Consider the following 19,157-nt stretch of genomic DNA (forward strand, 5'->3'; position numbering starts at 1 on the left):
AGTATTTGAAATATTTAGAACCTCTTATAGGTCTTATAAAGAACTAGAAGAGAAGAACTTGTTGACTGCAAGGACAAAGAAATGATAACTGCATCAGGAGGTGGCAATGCTGCTTACCCTGATTTTATCACCAAAATCATATAAATACATCAGATTATCACACAATATCCCATAAGTGTATGAGGCATGATTACTCAATTATAAATTTTAAAAAGAGAATGTTCACTACTAAACTGAAAATACAACCAGTAAGAAATAAGTAGAATACATTCAGTTCCTTACTGATTGTTCTCTTAGAAGATGGAGTTTCATAACAATGGAAAATGCTGAGCTCTTCTCATTTAGGAAAAGAACATGCTGGAGATTTCTGGATATACTCTGGAGATTATGTTAATGGAGCAACGAGGGATTCAAACACTCCTCTGTCCTCTCTGGCCTAGATTCCTTTCTCTTATTTTTAAAACTGTAGCCCAGGGAGATACCTGATAAAGTGTTTCCTGTGCCCACTGTCTTATCAGGAAGGAGCAGAAACCTTGGCCTCATCAGCACTCAGTTCTCACCCACAGAGTGATTGTTAGAGCGAGCAGGAGTTTCAATAGTGTCACTATCATTATTTGATAATAGCTTCTGGTGGATCAAAGTTCTTTCACATAAATGCCAGTATCCATGTGGAAAACATACATATTTCAAATTCTAATGACTTGGAATTTGTGAACATTCAAATATTGCTCTTAAATTTGCCTTTGTAGCATCTACAAATAAAGCAAAATTTTTTAAAGATTTATTTTTTATTTATTTGAAAGAGTTACAGAGAGAGAAAGGGGGAGAGAGAGAGAGAGAGAATCATCCAACCACTGATTCACTCCCCAAATGGCTTGCAATGGCCAGGGCTCAGCCAGGCAAAAGCCAGGAGCCAGGAGCCAGGAGCTTCCTCCAGGTCTCTCACATGGGTGCAGGGGTTCAAAGCTTTGGACCATCTTCTACTGCTTTCCCAAGGTGCATTAGCAGGGAGCAGGATTGGAAGTGGGGCAGCCAGGATTTGAACTGGCACCCATATAGGATGCCATCATTGCCAGTGGCAGCTTAACCCTTCATGCCATGGCCCCAAATAAAGCAAATTAAGAAGCAAAGATGGATAGATGTGAAAAATCAGTTTTAACCTACAATAATAAATTAAAGGATTATTTCATAAGTATTCACATGAAACCTAAGTGCTAATCATGGTTGATTTTAATATCTATGATACCAAGTACATGTAGACTGCACTAGAAAATGGAATAGTGTACATTATAAAGGCTGTAAATTATAAAGGACTCCACACACCCTGATAAGCCCTGATGTGTAGTCTGCACTCACTGATGCCTGTTTCCCAGTGGCACTGGGCAAAGGTAGGTGAAAAAGACAAGATACCAGCCTTGGGAAGTCATAGGAACCATTGCTGGTGCTTTTGTTTTCTCTTCTGTAGAGCATTTGGTCAGATGATCCTAAAAGTCTTTCACACTCTAATCTCTGTAAGTCAAGAGCCTACAATTTCAAGGCTAATATACGCTATGGCAGAAAATGCTAACAATAGCTTACTATTGTACTAATTACCAAAATTGTAGGTAAACCCATAGATAGTGCTATGGAGTAGTTAATGATAATTCAAAAATAGGGCAACATTTGCATGGAGGAGATAAGTATTATCAACAAAAGACAAATAGGACAATGGGCTTAGAGGTAGAAAGGTGGGCCCTGTGTCCTTGGGCAGTGAGTAAATTGCCTAGCTTATGGATTTAAAGAATTAAATTTGCAAGCGAAAGAAGAAGAAAATTGGAAAGATAAGATAGATCCCAACAACAGGGAGCTGAGACTATGAAGCTAAAGAATATGGATGTTGTCTATGTGGTAATGGTCAGGGACTGCAGCCTTTTATGCGAAGAACAGTAGGAGTGTGGAGTCACTGCCCTAATTAGATGAAGGGGTAACAAATATGATCTTGTAAATGGAAGGAAAAGGAGACAAATTTTCTGGGAAATAAAGAGTCAAAAAAAACTTGACAGCCAACTAAATGTTGGGATCAGTAATAAAAGGTCAGAAGAAGCAGGGTATTTTTGGTGTGAGAGAAACATAAGTTTGAGTTTCAAATTTTAAGGAAATTACAGAAACACCCTAAAGATGACTGAGCACAGTGAAGGCTTGAGTGCCTATTCAAATCCTGCCTGCTCTGCTTCCCATCCAGCTCCCTGCTAGTGCTCCTGGGAAAGCAGCAGAAGGCAGCCTGAGTGCTTGGGCCCCCTGACACCAACATGGAAGACCCAGTTTGGCCCAGCCCTGGCCATCTGGGGAGTGAACCAATGGATGGAAGATTCTCTCTCTCTCTCTCTCTCTCTCTCTCTCTCTCTTCCTTCCTTTTCTCTCCTTCACTCTGCCTTTCAAATAATTTTTTTAAATATATTATAACAAATGAGAAAACTAGGTGAAATACAAAAGAATTAAACATAACATGTTGCATATATAACCTGTAGCTTAATGGCAAATTAAATCCAATAAAAGCATAAAGGGAGGAGGCAAGAAACTAAAATGACTACAAGTGCAAGAAAGAGTTAATAGTGTAATATAATTTAAAAAAAACTATGATAGTCCATGTAATGAGATAAAAGGATGCAGCCAGCTGAACTTGTCTCTGCTGGTCAAAATTTTAGGAAATTCAAGTTCAACTCTAAGGGGCACACTGGAACACTGTGTGTCATCCCATGCTTTGCAGAGTTCCTGATACAGTGTTGTTTATTAAATAACCAGGAATAAAGGCTTCAAGAGAGGAAGAAAGGAAAAGAAGAAGAGGAAGAGGGAGGAGGGACAGGAAAATGATGGAAAGAACCCAAAGTGGAGTGCTTAGCTGCATAACAGAACCTTGTGTATGCAAAGTGAAGATGTGGAGAGGGAGTAAAACAAGCATTTTAGAGGAACAAAGCCTGAAAATGCATGAAGATCATCATATGGTGTCGCTCCCCCTCTTCATGGAGGAACGACACAGGACCCTGAGCTGTTCTTTCGTCTGCTCGGCCCTCCCCGGGTTTGCTGCTGGTTCTTCCCGGGTTGGCTACCGTCCCTTCCACCTCCGTGGAAGGGCGGTTCCCCCTAGCCACTTTCCCCACTTCCGCGGAGGAGCGACATAATGGTGCCGTGACTCGGATAGGAAGCCTAGGCAGGGTTTAGTGTCGTTCCTCCACGAAGAGGGGGAGCGACAATATGGGAAAGGTATTACATTTATTGTGGGATGCCCAAAAGAATGGCAAAAGGAGAGCAAGTTCCAAAGAACTAATTTTCTGACATATGAAAGGGACTTTATCATAAAGTCATTCAGTAATTGAATAGTGGTGGAGGAATGAGCATTAGCCTAGTGGTTATCCCACATTGGAGTGCCTACATTTGATGCTCAGTTTTGGCTCCTCATTCCAGCTTCTAACTTCCAGACATTAGAAGTCAGCTCTGATGGCTCAAATGATTGGGCTCCTGCCACTCAGCTGGAAGACCTGGATTATATCCCTGGCTCCTAGCTCCAGTCCTGGCCACTGCAGGCATTTGGAGAATGAACCAGCAGATAGAGTGCTCTCTCTCTCTCTCTCTCTCTCTCTCTCCCCTTCTCAAATTCATAATAAAAAAAATCCTAAATTTATAAATTAAGTGTGTCCACCTAAGCCTTAAATTCACATAGGAAAAGAATGAAAAACAGGCATTATCACTAATGATGAGAGTGTATCTTGGCATAGTATCTACAATGATTACCCAATTTTAAAGCTTTGTACACTTTCTGACTCAACAATTCCATTTATAAGAAAATAGCACAAAATATGCATGAAAAGATAGGTATGTTCAGTGCTGCAGCGTTATAAGAAGTAGAGAAAATATCACCTTACAACTACCCAGAGGGGACTGGCTACTGAAGAACAAGACATCTATGCACCGAGAAAGTACAGAACTTAAAAGGAATAGGTTGCCCTGTATTTGCTGATACAAAAAGTCAGCCAAAGATTAGTTATTGCTGAGTTGAAAAGATGTTTTCTCTCTCCTATTCTTTAAATTCTTTAGTAATGTGAGAATGGTATTTTGTAATACTTAAAACTATGTTGTCCCGTTGTAAAAGCATTCAATAAAAGGTTAGAAGATTACTCACTGCTGTGGTCTGAAATATTGGGTTCCCGTAAAAATTTGTATGTTGAACCCCAATCACCAAAGCAAGGTGTCAAGGGGTAGGCCACTGGGAGGTGATTAGACGGTGAGAGTTCTGCCCTCATGAAAAAGGCTTGATGGAAACTGCTTCTTCTGCCATGTAAGGATACACTGAGGGGCCTGGCGCTGTGGCACAGCAGACTAACACCCAGGCCTGAAGCACTGGCATCCCATATGGCTGCCGGTTCAAGACCTGGCTGCTCCACTTCTGACCCAGCTCTCTGCTGTGGCCTGGGAAAGCAGTGGAAGAAGGCTCAAGTCCTTGGGCCCCTGTATCCACTTGGGAGACCCAGAGGAAGCTCCTGGCTCCTGCCTTCAGATCAGTGCAGTTCCGGCCATTGCAACCAATTGGGGAGTAAACCAGAGGATGGAAGACCTCTCTCCCTCTCTCTCTCTCTCTCTCTCTAACTCTGACTGGAAAATAAATAAATAAATCTTTAAAAAAAAAAAAGAAAAAGTGTGATAGAAAAATAAAGGTGAAACAGATCATTCTCTCAGACAGAAGGAAAAGGGAAAAAAATTGGTGGTTTCACAGCTCAAACTTAGGTATAGAATTTGAAAAAAGAGAAAACACCAACAGGAATGCCATTAGTAATTAAGACATAAACAAACACTATTTAACATAACTGAATATCCATGTATAAATTTGACATTCTCCATTATAAAGAGTTCTGGAACTCAAGTTTGACTCTTTTGGACATACTACTCTATTTTTCATATAAATTTTAATATGAATTACCTTTCCCTAGAAAGAAGCTCATCTTAAAATGGAACTTGATTCAAACTGACACTCAATAAAGCAATCAGCAAGCATCGACCCAACCACTTCCTAACATAACTTCATTTAAAAAGTTCTCATTGGCATGGGCATGGCACAGTGAGTTAAGCTGCTGGTTAGGGTGCTCACATCTTATATGGAAATGCCAGTTCTAGTCCCTACAGCACTTTTTCAGATCCAGCTTCCTGCTAATGCACCTGGTAAGGCATCAGGTAGTGGCTTAAGTCCCTGGGTCCCTGCCACCCAAGTGGGGAGATGGAATTCCCGGCTCTTGATTTTGGCCTGGCCCAACTCTGGCTGTTGTGGTCATTTGGGGAGTGAACCAGCTATGAGCAAAATCTCTCTCTTTTCTTTTACTTTTCCTCTTTCTGCCATTCTTTCAGATAAATAAAATAAAACTTTAAAAATAAAAGGTATTCATTTTCAGTACATAAACTTTACAAATATATTCCTCAAGATAGCATTTTTCTTCTCACTTATGGTTAAGTTCTAGAATTTTAATATGTTTTCCTTTGCTGTTAAATAGGAATAGTCTTCTGAATTACTAACAAAGAAGATTCAAAAAATGTAATCATGATTAAAACTGTCACTGATATTTAATTCATGTGCAACCATAAAAAGCAAGCCTTTAACATCTGGATCTATACCAGCGTACTCAGTCAATATTTGGAAGCCATGCAATCTTACTGAAGCCCAGAGAGTTCTATTGGGAAGATATACTTAACTGTTTCTTCATCATTAGGTTTCTTTGTAGGCATACATGTTGGTTTTTCTGCCATGTCAGACTGAAAAAGCTGAAAATGAAGAAATAAAGTCTTTAAAATGTTCTTACAAAGGTTACATTCCTACTTTATTATTATTTTTTTTTTTTTGACAGGCAGAGTGGACAGTGAGAGAGAGAGACAGAGAGAAAGATCTTCCTTTGCCGTTGGTTCACCCTCCAATGGCCGCCGCGGCCGGCGCACCGCGCTAATCCGATGGCAGGAGCCAGGAGCCAGGTGCTTTTCCTGGTCTCCCATGGGGTGCAGGGCCCAAGCACCTGGGCCATCCTCCACTGCCCTCCCTGGCCATAGCAGAGGGCTGGCCTGGAAGAGGGGCAACCGGGACAGAATCCGGCGCCCCTACCGGGACTAGAACCCGGTGTGCAGGCACCGCTAGGCGGAGGATTAGCCTAGTGAGCCGCAGCGCCGGCCTACATTCCTACTTTATAACACCACGGACCTGTTTTGAGTTGTAGCTGTCTTGCTACAGAGGCTTCTACACAAAAAATAATATACATTCAAGATACGTGGTAATGCATGTAACCATAACACAAAAGCATTCCAGGAAATCAAAAGGACAAAGAGCACTCACTCTCCATTAAAGGACTCTACAGTCATGAGAAACTAGAGACTTTTGCTTTAAACCATGCTAAACCAACCAAGAAGCCTGCATAATTGCGTATCTTTCCAGAACAGCTTACCAGGGGAGTCTGGGCATTAGAGTACAACAACTGAAGGAGAATTAGAAAGACAGAGCTTATAGAATATAAAGGAGTCCCTTGGACACTGAACTAACATAATGATAATTCTCACAAAACACCTACTATGCATCCAGCATTGTGCCCAGCACCTTGTGCTTTACCTCGTTTAGTGCTCCTAGGAACCCTGAGGTGGACAGATTTTCATTGCCATCTGCCAGGTGGAAAAGACACAGAAAGCCAAAGGAACTTACTTGCCCAGAGGTCCAGCAGGTCTGAACTGGTCCCAAAGCTGGTGTTCTTCCTACTGGCCACACTAGTGGACCAAATCACCATTTCCTATGTCTGCAACAGTTGCAAAAAAGGTGGGGAGGATACAAGGGAGTCCTGTGTGCTGATTTCCCAGCAGGACCGCCTGCGATGACCCTGCTACCCTACTTTTGAGAACAATAGCACAAAGATATGAAGAATAGGAGGCTTATTTTAAGAGGAAATATTATATATGGGTAACGTAAAAAAAGAAAGATTAACTAAATCAAAAAACGACTCTGTGTGGTGGTCTCTTCCCCGGATCTACTCTGAAAATTGCTACCCTTTAGAATATGTAAGTTCTCTCATTTCCCCTAAAGTTAGATGGGTTCTCTTCTATAGATAACATTCTGTTCTATGCATGGTTTACTCTAGCATAGACTATACAAAGACGCTATATTTGCTGATGTTGGGCATCACAGTAACTTCTAGTCTTTTAATTACAATTAGTAGTAAACATTTAAATTACTGGGAAAAGGTTGCTCCCTAACTTTTTCTTCTCTAAGAATGTAAATAAGTTACTACAAATTCAAGAGTATCTGTTTCTGTATAACTGCTGATATTTTGATACATCTGCCCAAGTGTAGTTTGAAAACCAGACATTGGTTGGTGTGTATTTCAAAACCCAATTATAAATGAATTGCAGGAGACCAGCATTGGGGCATAGCAGGAAAAGCCGCCACCTGCAATGCCAGCATCCCAGCCCCTGCCTATGTGATCATCCGGGGAATGGAGCAGCAGACAGAATATCTCTCTATCTCTCTGTCTCTCTCGGCAACTCGGGCCTTTTGGCCTTGCAGTTAATAGACTGGTTGGGGAGCCAGCACTGTGCCAGAGCAGGTAAAGCTGCCGCCTGTGGCACCAGCATCCCACATGGGTGCTGGTTCTAGTTCCAGCTGCTCCACTTCTGATCCAGCTCTCTGCTATGGCCTGGGAAAGCAGTAGAAGATGGCCTAAGTTCTTGGGCCACTATATCCATATGGGAGACTCTGAAGAAGCTTCTGGCTCCTGGCATCAGATCTGCCCAGCTCCAGCCATTATAGCCACTTAGGGAGTGAACCAGCGGATGGAAGACCTTTCTCTTTGTCACTCCCTCTCTCTGTAACTCTATGTCTCAAGTAAATAAATAATTTTAAAAAAAAAAAGACTAGAGCAAAAGTTCTCAAAATTTGGTCCCTGAGCCCCTGGGAATCCCTGAGACATTTTGATGGGGCCCAGGAGGTGAGAGGGAGGAGGAGGAAGACTTGGAGCATTGGTGGGAGGGAAATATCACTGTGTTCCTAAATCTGTATATATGAAATACATAAAACTAATATAACTTAATAAAATTAAAAACAAGAAATGCCCAGTGAAATTTTTTAAAAATCTGCTGATAGTCTAATGGGAATTCTCTTACCTGTGACTTAATGCTTTTCTCTTTTTGCTTTTAGAATTTTCTCTTTCTTTTTTAAGTCTTTGATCCATTCTAATATAATTTTTCTATATGGTGTTAAGATGAGGGCCAAGCACCATTCTTTTGTATGTAGATTTCCAGTTTTCCCAACAACATTTATTGAAGTCTGTCCTATCTCCCACTGGATACTCTTGGTGCCCTTGTAGGAATCATTTGGGGGCTGTTGTGGTGGTTTAGTGAATTAAGTCACTGCCTACAACACTAGCATCCCATATGAGCACCAGTTTGGGCCACAGCTGCTCAACTTCTGCTCCAGCTCCCTGCAAGTGGTCTGGGAAAAGAAGTGGAAGATGATTCAAGTTTAGGGGTCCTGTCACCCACATGAGAGACCCAGAAGAAGCTCCTGGCTCCTAACTTCTGTCTGGTCCAGCCCTGGCCATTGCAGCCATCTGAGGAGTAAACCTTATCTCTCTTTCTCTCTGTAACTCTGCCTTTGAAATAAATAAATATCATAAAAGTATCATTTTAATATATGTGTGAAGACTTGTTTCTGGTGATTCTGTTCTGTTTCATTGGTCTATATGTCTATTCTTATAAGCATCACACTAGGCTTGTAGTAAGTTTTGATAATGGAAAGTGTGAAACTCATAATTGTCTTCAAGAATATTTGGATATTCAGAGTCCCCCAAGATAAGATTCTATGTTAATTTTAACATGGATTTTTCTATTTTTGGAAAAAATATTAATACTTTCACAGGAATTGAAATATATCTGTAGATCATTTTGGATAATATTAATATCTTAACAATGTTCAGTTTTTCAAAAATAAACACAGAATTTTTTCTTTTTACATGGATCCTCTTTCATTTCTTTTATCAGATATCTTTGATTAAGCTACAACTTTAATAGATTTGAAAAAATATTGGGGGCCGGCATTGCAGTGCACTGGGTTAATCTGCCACCTGTAACACCAGCATCCCATATGAGAAACAGTTCTAGACCCAGCTGCTCCACTTCCAATCCAGTTCCCTGCCAATGCACCTGGAAAGCAGTGAAAGAAGGCCTAAGTGCTTGCATCCCTGCCACCCACGTGAAGCTCTTGGCTTTGGCATAGCCCAGCCTCAGCCATTGCAACCATGAGTTAGACACTGAGAGAGAGACACAGAGAAAGGTCTTCCTTCTGTTGGTTCACCTCCATTGGTTCACCACTACAGCCAGCGTGCTGCACTGATCCGAAGCCAGGAGCCAGGTGCTTCCTCCTGGTCTCCCATGTGGGTGCAGGGCCCAAGGACTTGGGCCATTATCCACTGCCTTCCTGGGCCACAGCAGAGAGCTGGACTGGAAGAGGAGCAACCGGGACAGAACCGGCGCCCCAACCGGGACTAGAACCCGGGGTGCCAGCGCCACAGGCAGAGGATTAGCTTAGTGAGCTGTGGCACTGGCCACAACCATTTGTTAAATGTACCAGTGGTTGGAAGATCTCTTTGCATCTCTCTCCCTTTTCTCCCTCCTTCTGTAACTCTGCCTTTCAAATAAATAAATATATCTTTAATTGAAAAGGGAAAAATATAATTTTCACTAAATTTTCTTTGGTAAAATAGACTTACTGCTCATAAAACCATATTATATTCATATTAATATGCAATGAACTTAATATTGTTATGATATAATGAAACAGTTAAAATTTTCTCTCAATTTCTAATAGTAATTAAAGTAAATATTTCTACACGTAGCCCATATAAAGAATCCTTTACCCAGACTGCAGTGAAACATCACAGGTTAAGGACACAGTCACCACTAGACTTGTTTCACTGCTGTAACTAGCCCACAGTTCAAGGGTTCCCATGGACGTCTTCAGTTCTGACTATCCTTTATTTTTTTTATTTTTTTAAGATTTATTTATTTATTTGAAAGGCAGAGTTACAGAGAGGCAGAGGCAGAGAAAGAGAGAGTGCTTCCAACCAAGGTTTCACTCCCCAAATGGCTGCAACAGCTGGAGCTGGGCCGATCCAAACACAAGAGCTTCTTCCGGTCTCCCATGCAGGTGTGGGGGCCCAGGGACTTGGGCCATCTTCTACTGTTTTCCCAGGCCTTAGCAGAGAGCTGGATCAGAAGTGGAACAGCTGGGATTCGAACTGGCACACGTGTGGGATTCCAGCATTGCAGGTGGCAGCTTTACCCACTACGTCACCACTCCAGCCCCAACTATCTTTCCAACAGATGTTCTTGAAGCATTTGAATATATACAACACGAAACCCCCACCTCAACTCAACACCCGAGGTGCTGGAGAGTAGGTCATCTGATGCTTTCTTTGGTGTAGAGTTTTAATTAATTTTAATAATTTTTAGTTTTAATAATTTTAATTTTAATTTAATGCTGACTGCCTGGCTGCCTTTAGTCTCTATCCCCTCCTGAAGGTTTGAGCTAACACCTTCAGTCTCCAGTTACTCAGGGGTTGGAAGCGACTGGGCATGTTCCAAAGGCCCCAACACAAATCACAGCGGTGGACTGCCAGGGGGTAAACTCCCAGGCAAAGATCCCAGCAGGCAGCACATGCTAGGAGACCACCACCAAGCAACAAAGGGCAAAGGTCAGATTTCCATTTGCTCACTGGAGAAAGATGATGCCACGCATGGGTTTTATTAGCATTTTCCTGATGGCTAGTGATAGTGAGGATTTTTTTCCGTGTGTTTCTTGGTCAGTTGCATTTCTGCTTTGAGAAATATCTATTCAGATCCTTTACCTACTTCTTAGCTGCACTTTCTCTTGCTGTTGGTGGTGGTAAGTTATTTTATTTTTTATTCTGGATGTTAATCCTTTGTCAGAAGAACAGTATTCAATGTTTTCTCTCATTCTTGTGGTTGTCTCTATACTATGTTTATTGTTTCCTTTGACCTCAGAAGATTTTCAGTTTGATATAATTCCATTTGCCTATTTTTCACTTTTATTGATTATAATTTGGAAATGTTTCAAAAATGTCTTTGCCTGTACTGATATCTTGAAGTGTTCTCCCTATGTTTTCTTCTGGAAGTTTCATAGTTTCAGGTCTTACATTTAGGGCTTTGATCCATTTTGTGTCCGTCTTTGTATGGTGTGAAACATAGAGGTCAAATTTCAATTTTCTGCATGTGAGTGTTCAGTTTTATCAGCACCATTTATTAAAGACTCTCTTTTCTCCAAGGTGAATCTGTTGATATCACGTAGCTGTAGATGTGTGGACGTATCTCCAGGATCTCCATTCTGGTACATATGTCCGTTTTTATGCCAGTACCGTGCTGTCTTAGTTAGTATAGTATGCTTTGAGATCAGATATTGTGAGTCTCCCGCCTTGTTCTTTTGGCTCAATAGTGCTTTTGCTGCTCAGGGTCTCTTTTGCTTCTGTGACTATCAGGATTGTTTATTCTGGGTCCGAAGCTGTGGTGCAGCAGGTTAAAGCCCTGGCCTATGGTACCGCTTCAAGCCCCAGCTGCTCCACTTCTAATCCAGCTCCCTGCTAATACACCTGGGAAACCAGAGGAGGATGGCCCAAGTGTGTGGGCCCCTGCACCCACATGGGAGACCCAGAAGAAGCTAGTGGCTCCTGGCTTCAGCCTAGCCCAGCCCTGGTCATTGCATCCATTTGGGGAGTGAACCAATGGATGGAAGACCTCTCTCTCTGTCTCTACCTCTGTCTGTAACTTTGCCTTTCAAATAAATCTTTTTAAAAAAGGATTGCTTATTCTATTTTCATTAAGAGTGCCATCCATATTTTGATGGTGACCGCATTAAATCTGTACTGAGCTTTTTGTAGTGTGGACATTTGAACAGCATTTTTCTCCCAATCCATGAACACAGGAGAATGTTCTTCTGGGCCAGGGGTGTGGGGTCCTCTTCAATTTCTTTCAATAGTGTTTGTAAATTTTTATTATAGAGGTCATTCACTTTCCTGGTTAAATTTGGTCCTATGCATTTGATTGCTTTGGTAGCTATTGCAGGTAGAAATACTTTTATAGTTTCCTCCTTCCTCCACAAGTTTGTTATTGATGTATAAAAATGCTGCTTATTTTTGTATGATGATTTCAAATCCTGCATGTTTCCTGCATGAATTCATTTATTAGTTCTAATAGTCTTTTGGCTGCATTTTTCTATGTGTCAAATCACCTGCAAGTGAGGATAATTTTATTTCCTCCAGGCATATTTCTGTGCCTTTTATTTCTTTCTATAGCTTCATTGCTTTGGCTAACACTTCTGTTATCGTGCTGGATAAGAATGGTGAGTGCAGACATTCATTTCTTGTTCCAGATTTTAGAAGAAAAGTTTTCATCTTTTTGTTTTTAAGATTTATTTATTTATTTGAAGGGGGGGGGGAGAGAGAGAGATAGAGAGAGAGAGAAATGTTCCATCTGCTAGCTTACTCCCAAATGGACACAATGGGTGGAGCTGTGCCAATCTGAAACCAGAAGCCAGGAGATTCTTCCAGGTCTCCCACATTGGTACAAGGTCCCAAGTATTGGCTGCCTTCTGCTGCTTTCCCAAGCACATTAGCAGGGAGCTGAACCAAAAGTGGAGCAGCTGGGACTTGAACCAGCACCCATATGGGATACTAGGGCTGCAGATGGCCGTTTTACCTGCTATGCCACAGTGCCAGCCCCGGAAGTTTTCATCTTTTCCCCATTCAGGGTGATGTTGGTTCTTTGTCTTACTCAGAAAACTTCTATGATGTTGAAGTATGTACCTGTTATCCATACAGGTGGCTATAACTGCCCTGGACCTGGGATTCCCCAAAGCCAGATTCATCAGGTAATACTGGGCATCAAGGTTTTCTCTGGTAGAGAGGCAAATGACCTTGTGAATCTAGTCACTAGAGCCTGTGGGGCCAGCTGTCCCACTCTCTCAAGTCAGAGTTAATTTTAATGCTTTCAGAGTCTCACCGGCGTCCCTGCCCGCACACTCACGCTCGGGCGCACTCGAGCAGCCACCGGCTCCCAGAGCGAGCCAGCCAGCGGCGAGCCGGGACGCACCGGCAGAACCAGCCGAGCAGCCCGCCCGCGACCACCCACGCCCCGAGCCCCACAGCCGTTCCCCGCCAGCCGGTGTCCCCTCTGCCCTCCCTGACCCATGGCGCTGAAGCGGATTCAGAAAGAATTAAGTGATCTACAGCGTGAGCCACCGGCTCACTATTCCACTGGCCCTATGGGAGATGACCTGTTCCACTGGCAAGCAACTATTATGGGGCATCCCGATAGTGCAAATCACGGTGGAGTCTTCTTCCTCACCGTACATTTTCCAACAGATTATCCTTTTAAACCACCAAAGATTGCTTTCACAACAAAAATGTACCATCCAAATATAAACAGTAATGGAAGTATTTGTCTCGATATCCTGAGGTCGCTCGCAGTGGTCACCAGCACTGACTGTATCAAAAGTTTTATTGTCCTTATGTTCCCTACTTTGTGATCCTAACCCAGATGACCCTTTAGCACCAGATATTGCACGAATATATGAATCAGGCAAAGAAAAAATACAACAGACATGCAAGAGAATGGACTCAGAAATATGCAATGTAAAATGAAATTTTTTTCATATATACCAGAATACTGTAAAATCTAGGTTTTTTTTCATCATTAGCAGTAAATTGAGCACTGTTTACTGTTTCATTGTACCATGAAACTCTTTGATTTTTCCCATCTTAAGTGTGTTTCTGAAGCAAGACAAAACAAACTTCCAAAAATACCCTTAAGTCTGTGATGAGAGCATTTATCATTTTGTATGCATTGAGAAAGACATTATTATGGTATTCAAGATACTTGGACATCTGCATCTTCAGTTTACAAGACCTACAATGCAGCTGAAAAGCAACCAAATTATTTTTTGCTGAAACTAGATGTTTTTACATGAGGAATACTGTATGTGCTAAGATTTCGTCACTTTTATAAATCTGTATTCAGATTTCATTCTTTGTTAGCTCACTTTATAATTTGTATTTTTTTACTGTATAGACTAAATATATTCTATTTACATGTGTGTCAACTCATTACTTTTTTCCTGTGAACAGTATTGAAAAAACCCAACAGCTGGTAATTAAATGAATTAACTGTGTCTCCCTTGTCTTAGGATATTCTGTAGATTGATCACAAATTTCTTAAACCTGAAATGATCTTTACACTGTAATTTTGAGTATACTGATTATGGAGAAACACGTGTTTTGATTTTGTATACTTTACTGCAATGTGAACTAATTGCACTGCTAAGTAGGAAGATGTATAACTTTTATTTGTTGCTGTTCACATTTGAATTTTTTTCTGTATAGGCAATATTATATTGACACCTTTTACAGATTTTACTGTAGCTTTTTCCATATAAATAAAATGCTTTTTCTACTATTTGTCTTGATTACTTAAAAAAAATGCTTTCAAAAGGCAGGGCAAGGATACTTGAAGCTAAGGGAGGCAGGCTAGGAGACTGGGGCCTGAGGGTGTCTAGTCTGCATTCAAGGCACTGTTTGGGGGCTTGGTTTCACCTTCTTTTTTTCACCTTCTTTTTTTTTTTTTCTTCTTAGTCTGTAAGTGTAGTAAATATGTTTTATTTCCTCTTTACACATTCTGCTTATCAAAAGCTAATTTTCTGATCTTGTGGCTAATTAAAACTATGTTTAATTCAACAGAAAAAAAATAAAACTTCCCTAAGAATTTTGGGACTGGGGCTGGCACTGTGGTGCAGCAGGTTAAGCAGCCACCTGTGATGTCAGCATCCCACATGGGGGCACCAGTTTGAGTCCCACTGCTCTGCTTCCAATCCATTTCCCTACTGATGCTCCTGGGAAAGAACCAGAAGATGGCCCAAGTTCTTGGGCACCTGCTAACCACGTGGGAGACCCAGATGGAGTTCCAGGCTCCTGGCTTCAGCCTAGCCCAGCTCCAGCTATTGCCACCATTTGGGGAGTGAACCAGTAAATGGAAGATCTTTCCTTCTTCCTCTCTCTCCCTCCCTCTCTCCCTTGGTTTCTCTCTACCTTTGTTTTTTAAATAAATAAAAATTTAAAAGAAAAAATTTGAGGACTGACTACTGGAAAATGGCTAGAATCACAGGACTTCAGATAAGGAAGGAACCACACCGTCCCCTTGTAAACAATCAAGCCCTACATCGAAGGAACCACCCCCAACTGCTTTCAAGCTGGCCTTCTCAGTTTGCCCATTATCCCCTCTCACTTCCTCCAACTCCTTTTCTCCTTTAACTTCCACTCTGACTATGACCTTGTCTAAATAGGATCAGAGTCGGTGAACTCAAAAGGCTTCCATAGCCTAGGCAACTCATGGCAAGAGCCTAGGGTGATTACTGATGTCATAAACAAGAGTGTCAATTTGCTAAGTCAACAACAGGAGTCACTGTGCACTTACTCCTCATGTAGAATCTCTGTCCTTAATGTGCTGTACATTGTGATTTAATGCTATAACTAGTACTCAAACAGTATTTTTCACTTTGTGTTTCTATGTGGGTGCAAACTGGTGAAATCTTTACTTAATATATGCTAAACTGATCTTCTGTATATAAAGAGAATTGAAAATGAATCTTGATGTGAATGGAAGGGGGGAGGGGGAGGGAAAGGGGAGGGTTGCGGGTGGGAGGGAAGTTATGGGGGGGGGGAAGCCTTTGTAATCCATAAGCTGTAGTTTGGAAATTTATATTCATTAAATAAAAGTTTTTTTTTTAAAAAGTGCTTTTGTTAACTGGCAAGAGAGGAAAAGCATTGACACAAAGTTGTCTTCCCCCCCCCCCCCAGCCTCTTGCATAAACCTGTTTCTTTGTATCAACTCTTCTCCCTAGTAAACTGTTGTCCAGGGACCAACAGCCCAGCGCTAGCTTTTCTGGTATCAAGTCCAGCCACCTTTGCTTTTCCAGAACCGTTTATTTCATTGATCTTTGTGTGCCCTTTAATTTCTGTTTCATTAATTTCTGCTCTGATCTTTCTTTCCTTTACGGATTTTGGGGTTTTTGGTGTGTTTTGCTTTTCTTGGTCCTTGGGATATATTGTTATTTTTTAATTTAGGCATCCATTCCTTTAACATTTCTTTGAGTACTTATTTTGTACCATAAGTTTTGGTATATTGTTTTCATTTTTCTTTGTTTCGAGATCTTTTTAAATGTCTTGTTTAATTTCTTTAATGACCCATTGTTCCTTCGATGCCTTGTGGTTCAATCTCCATGTGTGTGTATAATTTCTACCATTTCTAGTGTTGATTCTGTTTTTCCATTGTGGTCAGAAAAGATTGATGTTATGATTTTGATTCTGTTGAGTTGGTTTAGATTTGTTTTGTAGCCTAATATATGGTTTATTCTTGGGACTATTCCATGTTCTGATGGAAATTATGTAAATGATGCAGCTGTTGAATGAAATGTCTGTCAATGTTAGCTCCACTTGGGCTATAGTGCAGTTTATCACTGATGTTTCCTCACTGAGTTTTTTTCTGGATGACCTGTCCATCAGTGAAGGTGAGATGTTGAAATGTCTCACTATTGTTGTGTTAGATTCTATCTCTGCCTTTAGATCTAATAATGTTCTTTTAAAAATACTAGGTGCTCCAGTACTAGGTACATTTTATATTTATCATCATAATAGCTTCCTATTGAATTGATCCCTTGATATGCTGGCCACCTTTGTCTCTTTTTAAAGCTTTTGTCTTAAATCTGTTCTCAGTGTTAGAAGGATGGCTATTCGTACTTGATTTTGATTTCCATTGTATGAAGTGTCTTTCTTCAACCCTTCAGTTTCAATCTGAGTCTTTACTGGTAATGTGAGTTTTTTGTTCATGGAATATCTATGGCTCCTATTTTTATATCCATTCACTCAGTCTGTATCAAGGTTATAATTATGTAAAGGCCCCTATCATTTTCATGAGTTTCTTCTATTTTTAAATATCTTTTGTTCTAGTCTTGTTTTCTGGCTGTTCATCTTCATGGTTTAGTCACTTACTGTATTGAAAAGGTTTGATTCTTTTTTGTTTCTCTTCCACGCATCTGTTCTTCCTATGGATTTACTGTTTACACAAGTTTTTATGATGGTAGTTATCTTTCACTTCTAGAATTAGTACCTTTTGTAAGGTTGGCTTTTGATTATGAATTCCCTCAGTGGTTGTCTGCCTTGGGAAGTCTTTATTTCTCCTGATTTCTAAAGGGTAGCTTTGCAGAAAATTTTCTTTAAGAATATGAAATATGTCATATGAAATATGAGAAATCTGCTATTAATATAATGGAAGTTCCCTTAATTGTAACTTGGTATTATTTTTCTTGCTCCTTTTATAATTCTACCTTAGCCTTGCACTTTTGACAGGTTGATTGTCACATGCTATGGTGAGTATCTTTTCTTCTCATGTCTATCTTGGTTCCTATGGGACTCCTGTACTTGAATAAGAGTATCTTCTCCATGATTAGGGAATTAATAGCACTCTTTCATTGAATAGATTTCATATACCTTCTCCATTTTCTTCCCTTTCATGGACCTCAAAATTAGAATATTTGTTCATGTAATGCTGTCCCAATGATCTCTGAGGCTATCTTTATTCTTCTTTAGTTCTGTGTGTCTGAGTAGAACATTTCATGAGACCTGTCTTCAAGTTCAGATATTTTTTCTTCTCTTGAACCAAGCTGTTGTTAAGGGTTTCACATGTATTTTTTATTTCGGTTTTTGAATCCTTCACTTATAAGGTTTCTATTTGGTTCTTTATCATCACCATGTTTTTGCTGAGCTTATTACTCATACCATGTATGATTTTGTTGCATTGTCTGTACTCTCTTTTTAAAAATTATTTATTTAAGCCGGCGCCGTGGCTCAATAGGCTAATCCTCCACCTTGCGGCGCTGGCACACCGGGTTCTAGTCCCGGTCGGGGCGCCGGATTCTGTCCCGGTTGCCCCTCTTCCAGGCCAGCTCTCTGCTATGGCCAGGGAGTGCAGTGGAGGATGGCCCAGGTGCTTGGGCCCTGCACCCCATGGGAGACCAGGAAAAGCACCTGGCTCCTGGCTCCTGCCATCGGATCAGCGTGGTGCGCCGGCTGCAGCGGCGGCCATTGGAGGGTGAACCAACGGCAAAGGAAGACCTTTCTCTCTCTGTCTCTCTCTCTCACTGTCCACTCTGCCTATCAAAAAAAAAATTATTTATTTATTTCAAAGAAGGAGAGAGAGACAGAGGGAGGGAAAGAGAGAGGGAGAAAGATAGAGAAAGGAGATCGCGAGGAAGAGAGAGATCTTCCATCCACTGGTTCACTTCCAAAATGGCCAAAACAGCCCAGTCTGGGCCAGGCCAAAGCCAGGATCCATGAACTCCATCCTCATCTCCCACATGGGTTGCAGGGACACAAGCACTTTGGCCATCCTCCACTGTCTTCCCAAGTGCATCAGCAGGGAGCTGGATCAGAAGCAGAGCAGCTGGACTCAAATTGGCACATTAATATGGGACACTAGCATTGCAAGCAGCAGCCTAACCTACTGCACCACAATGCTAGCCCCCTGTCTGTACTCTCTTGAATATCAATGCTTCCTTAAAACATTCTTTTGAATGCATTATCATGCATTTCATCAATGTGGTTTGGGGATGGCAATTCCATTTCTAGAAAGTTATTGTATTCCTTTGGAGGCATAATATTTCTTTGTTTCTTTTGTTTTTCTTGTGATTACATTGAGATTTTCGCATCTGGTGGACTGGTTGTTTCGATCAGTTTTATACATTGCTTTTAATAGAAAATAATGAATCCCAGAAGGTGCCTTGAGGTGTCAGTTTGATGGTGTACATTCAATTTCCTTCCAGTTGGGTGCCATAGTGTAGTCTACCTGTATCTCTTTGGGCTGAAATCTATGGTCAAGTCAGGAAGATTCATTGTCCCTGGAGACCACATAGTGGGGACAACATTGTAGCAGTCCAGGCCAATGTAATGCACACAACAGTGGATCAGGGAGCCTGCTGTGTGGCCACTCTAGCAATAACAGCAGGTATACCACAAGAATGGTATGTGATTCCTCAGGCAGCGTAAGTC

General features: G+C 41.2%; 1 protein-coding gene and 1 pseudogene across 1 annotated transcript in view; one reads left to right on the forward strand and one right to left on the reverse strand.

Moving 5' to 3' along the window:
* Positions 1–6,830, reverse strand: part of SEPTIN14 (septin 14) — a 59,909-nt gene extending 53,079 nt beyond the window's left edge. Inside the window, exons 1-2 of the mRNA XM_070064744.2 lie at positions 6,704–6,830; positions 5,716–5,784 (exon numbers count right to left, since the gene is read on the reverse strand). Of these exons, the coding sequence (XP_069920845.1) occupies positions 5,716–5,769 (54 nt within the window). The 5' untranslated portion in view covers positions 5,770–5,784; positions 6,704–6,830. The remainder of the gene's footprint in view (positions 1–5,715; positions 5,785–6,703) is intronic.
* Positions 6,831–13,229: 6,399 nt separating this feature from the next.
* Positions 13,230–13,698, forward strand: LOC127486763 (ubiquitin-conjugating enzyme E2 D1 pseudogene; annotated as a pseudogene).
* Positions 13,699–19,157: the final 5,459 nt, after the last annotated feature.

This window comes from Oryctolagus cuniculus, chromosome 19 (genome assembly GCF_051225735.1).
Source record: "Oryctolagus cuniculus isolate XC-2025 breed Fujian yellow rabbit chromosome 19, ASM5122573v1, whole genome shotgun sequence".
Lineage (NCBI taxonomy): Eukaryota > Metazoa > Chordata > Mammalia > Lagomorpha > Leporidae > Oryctolagus > Oryctolagus cuniculus.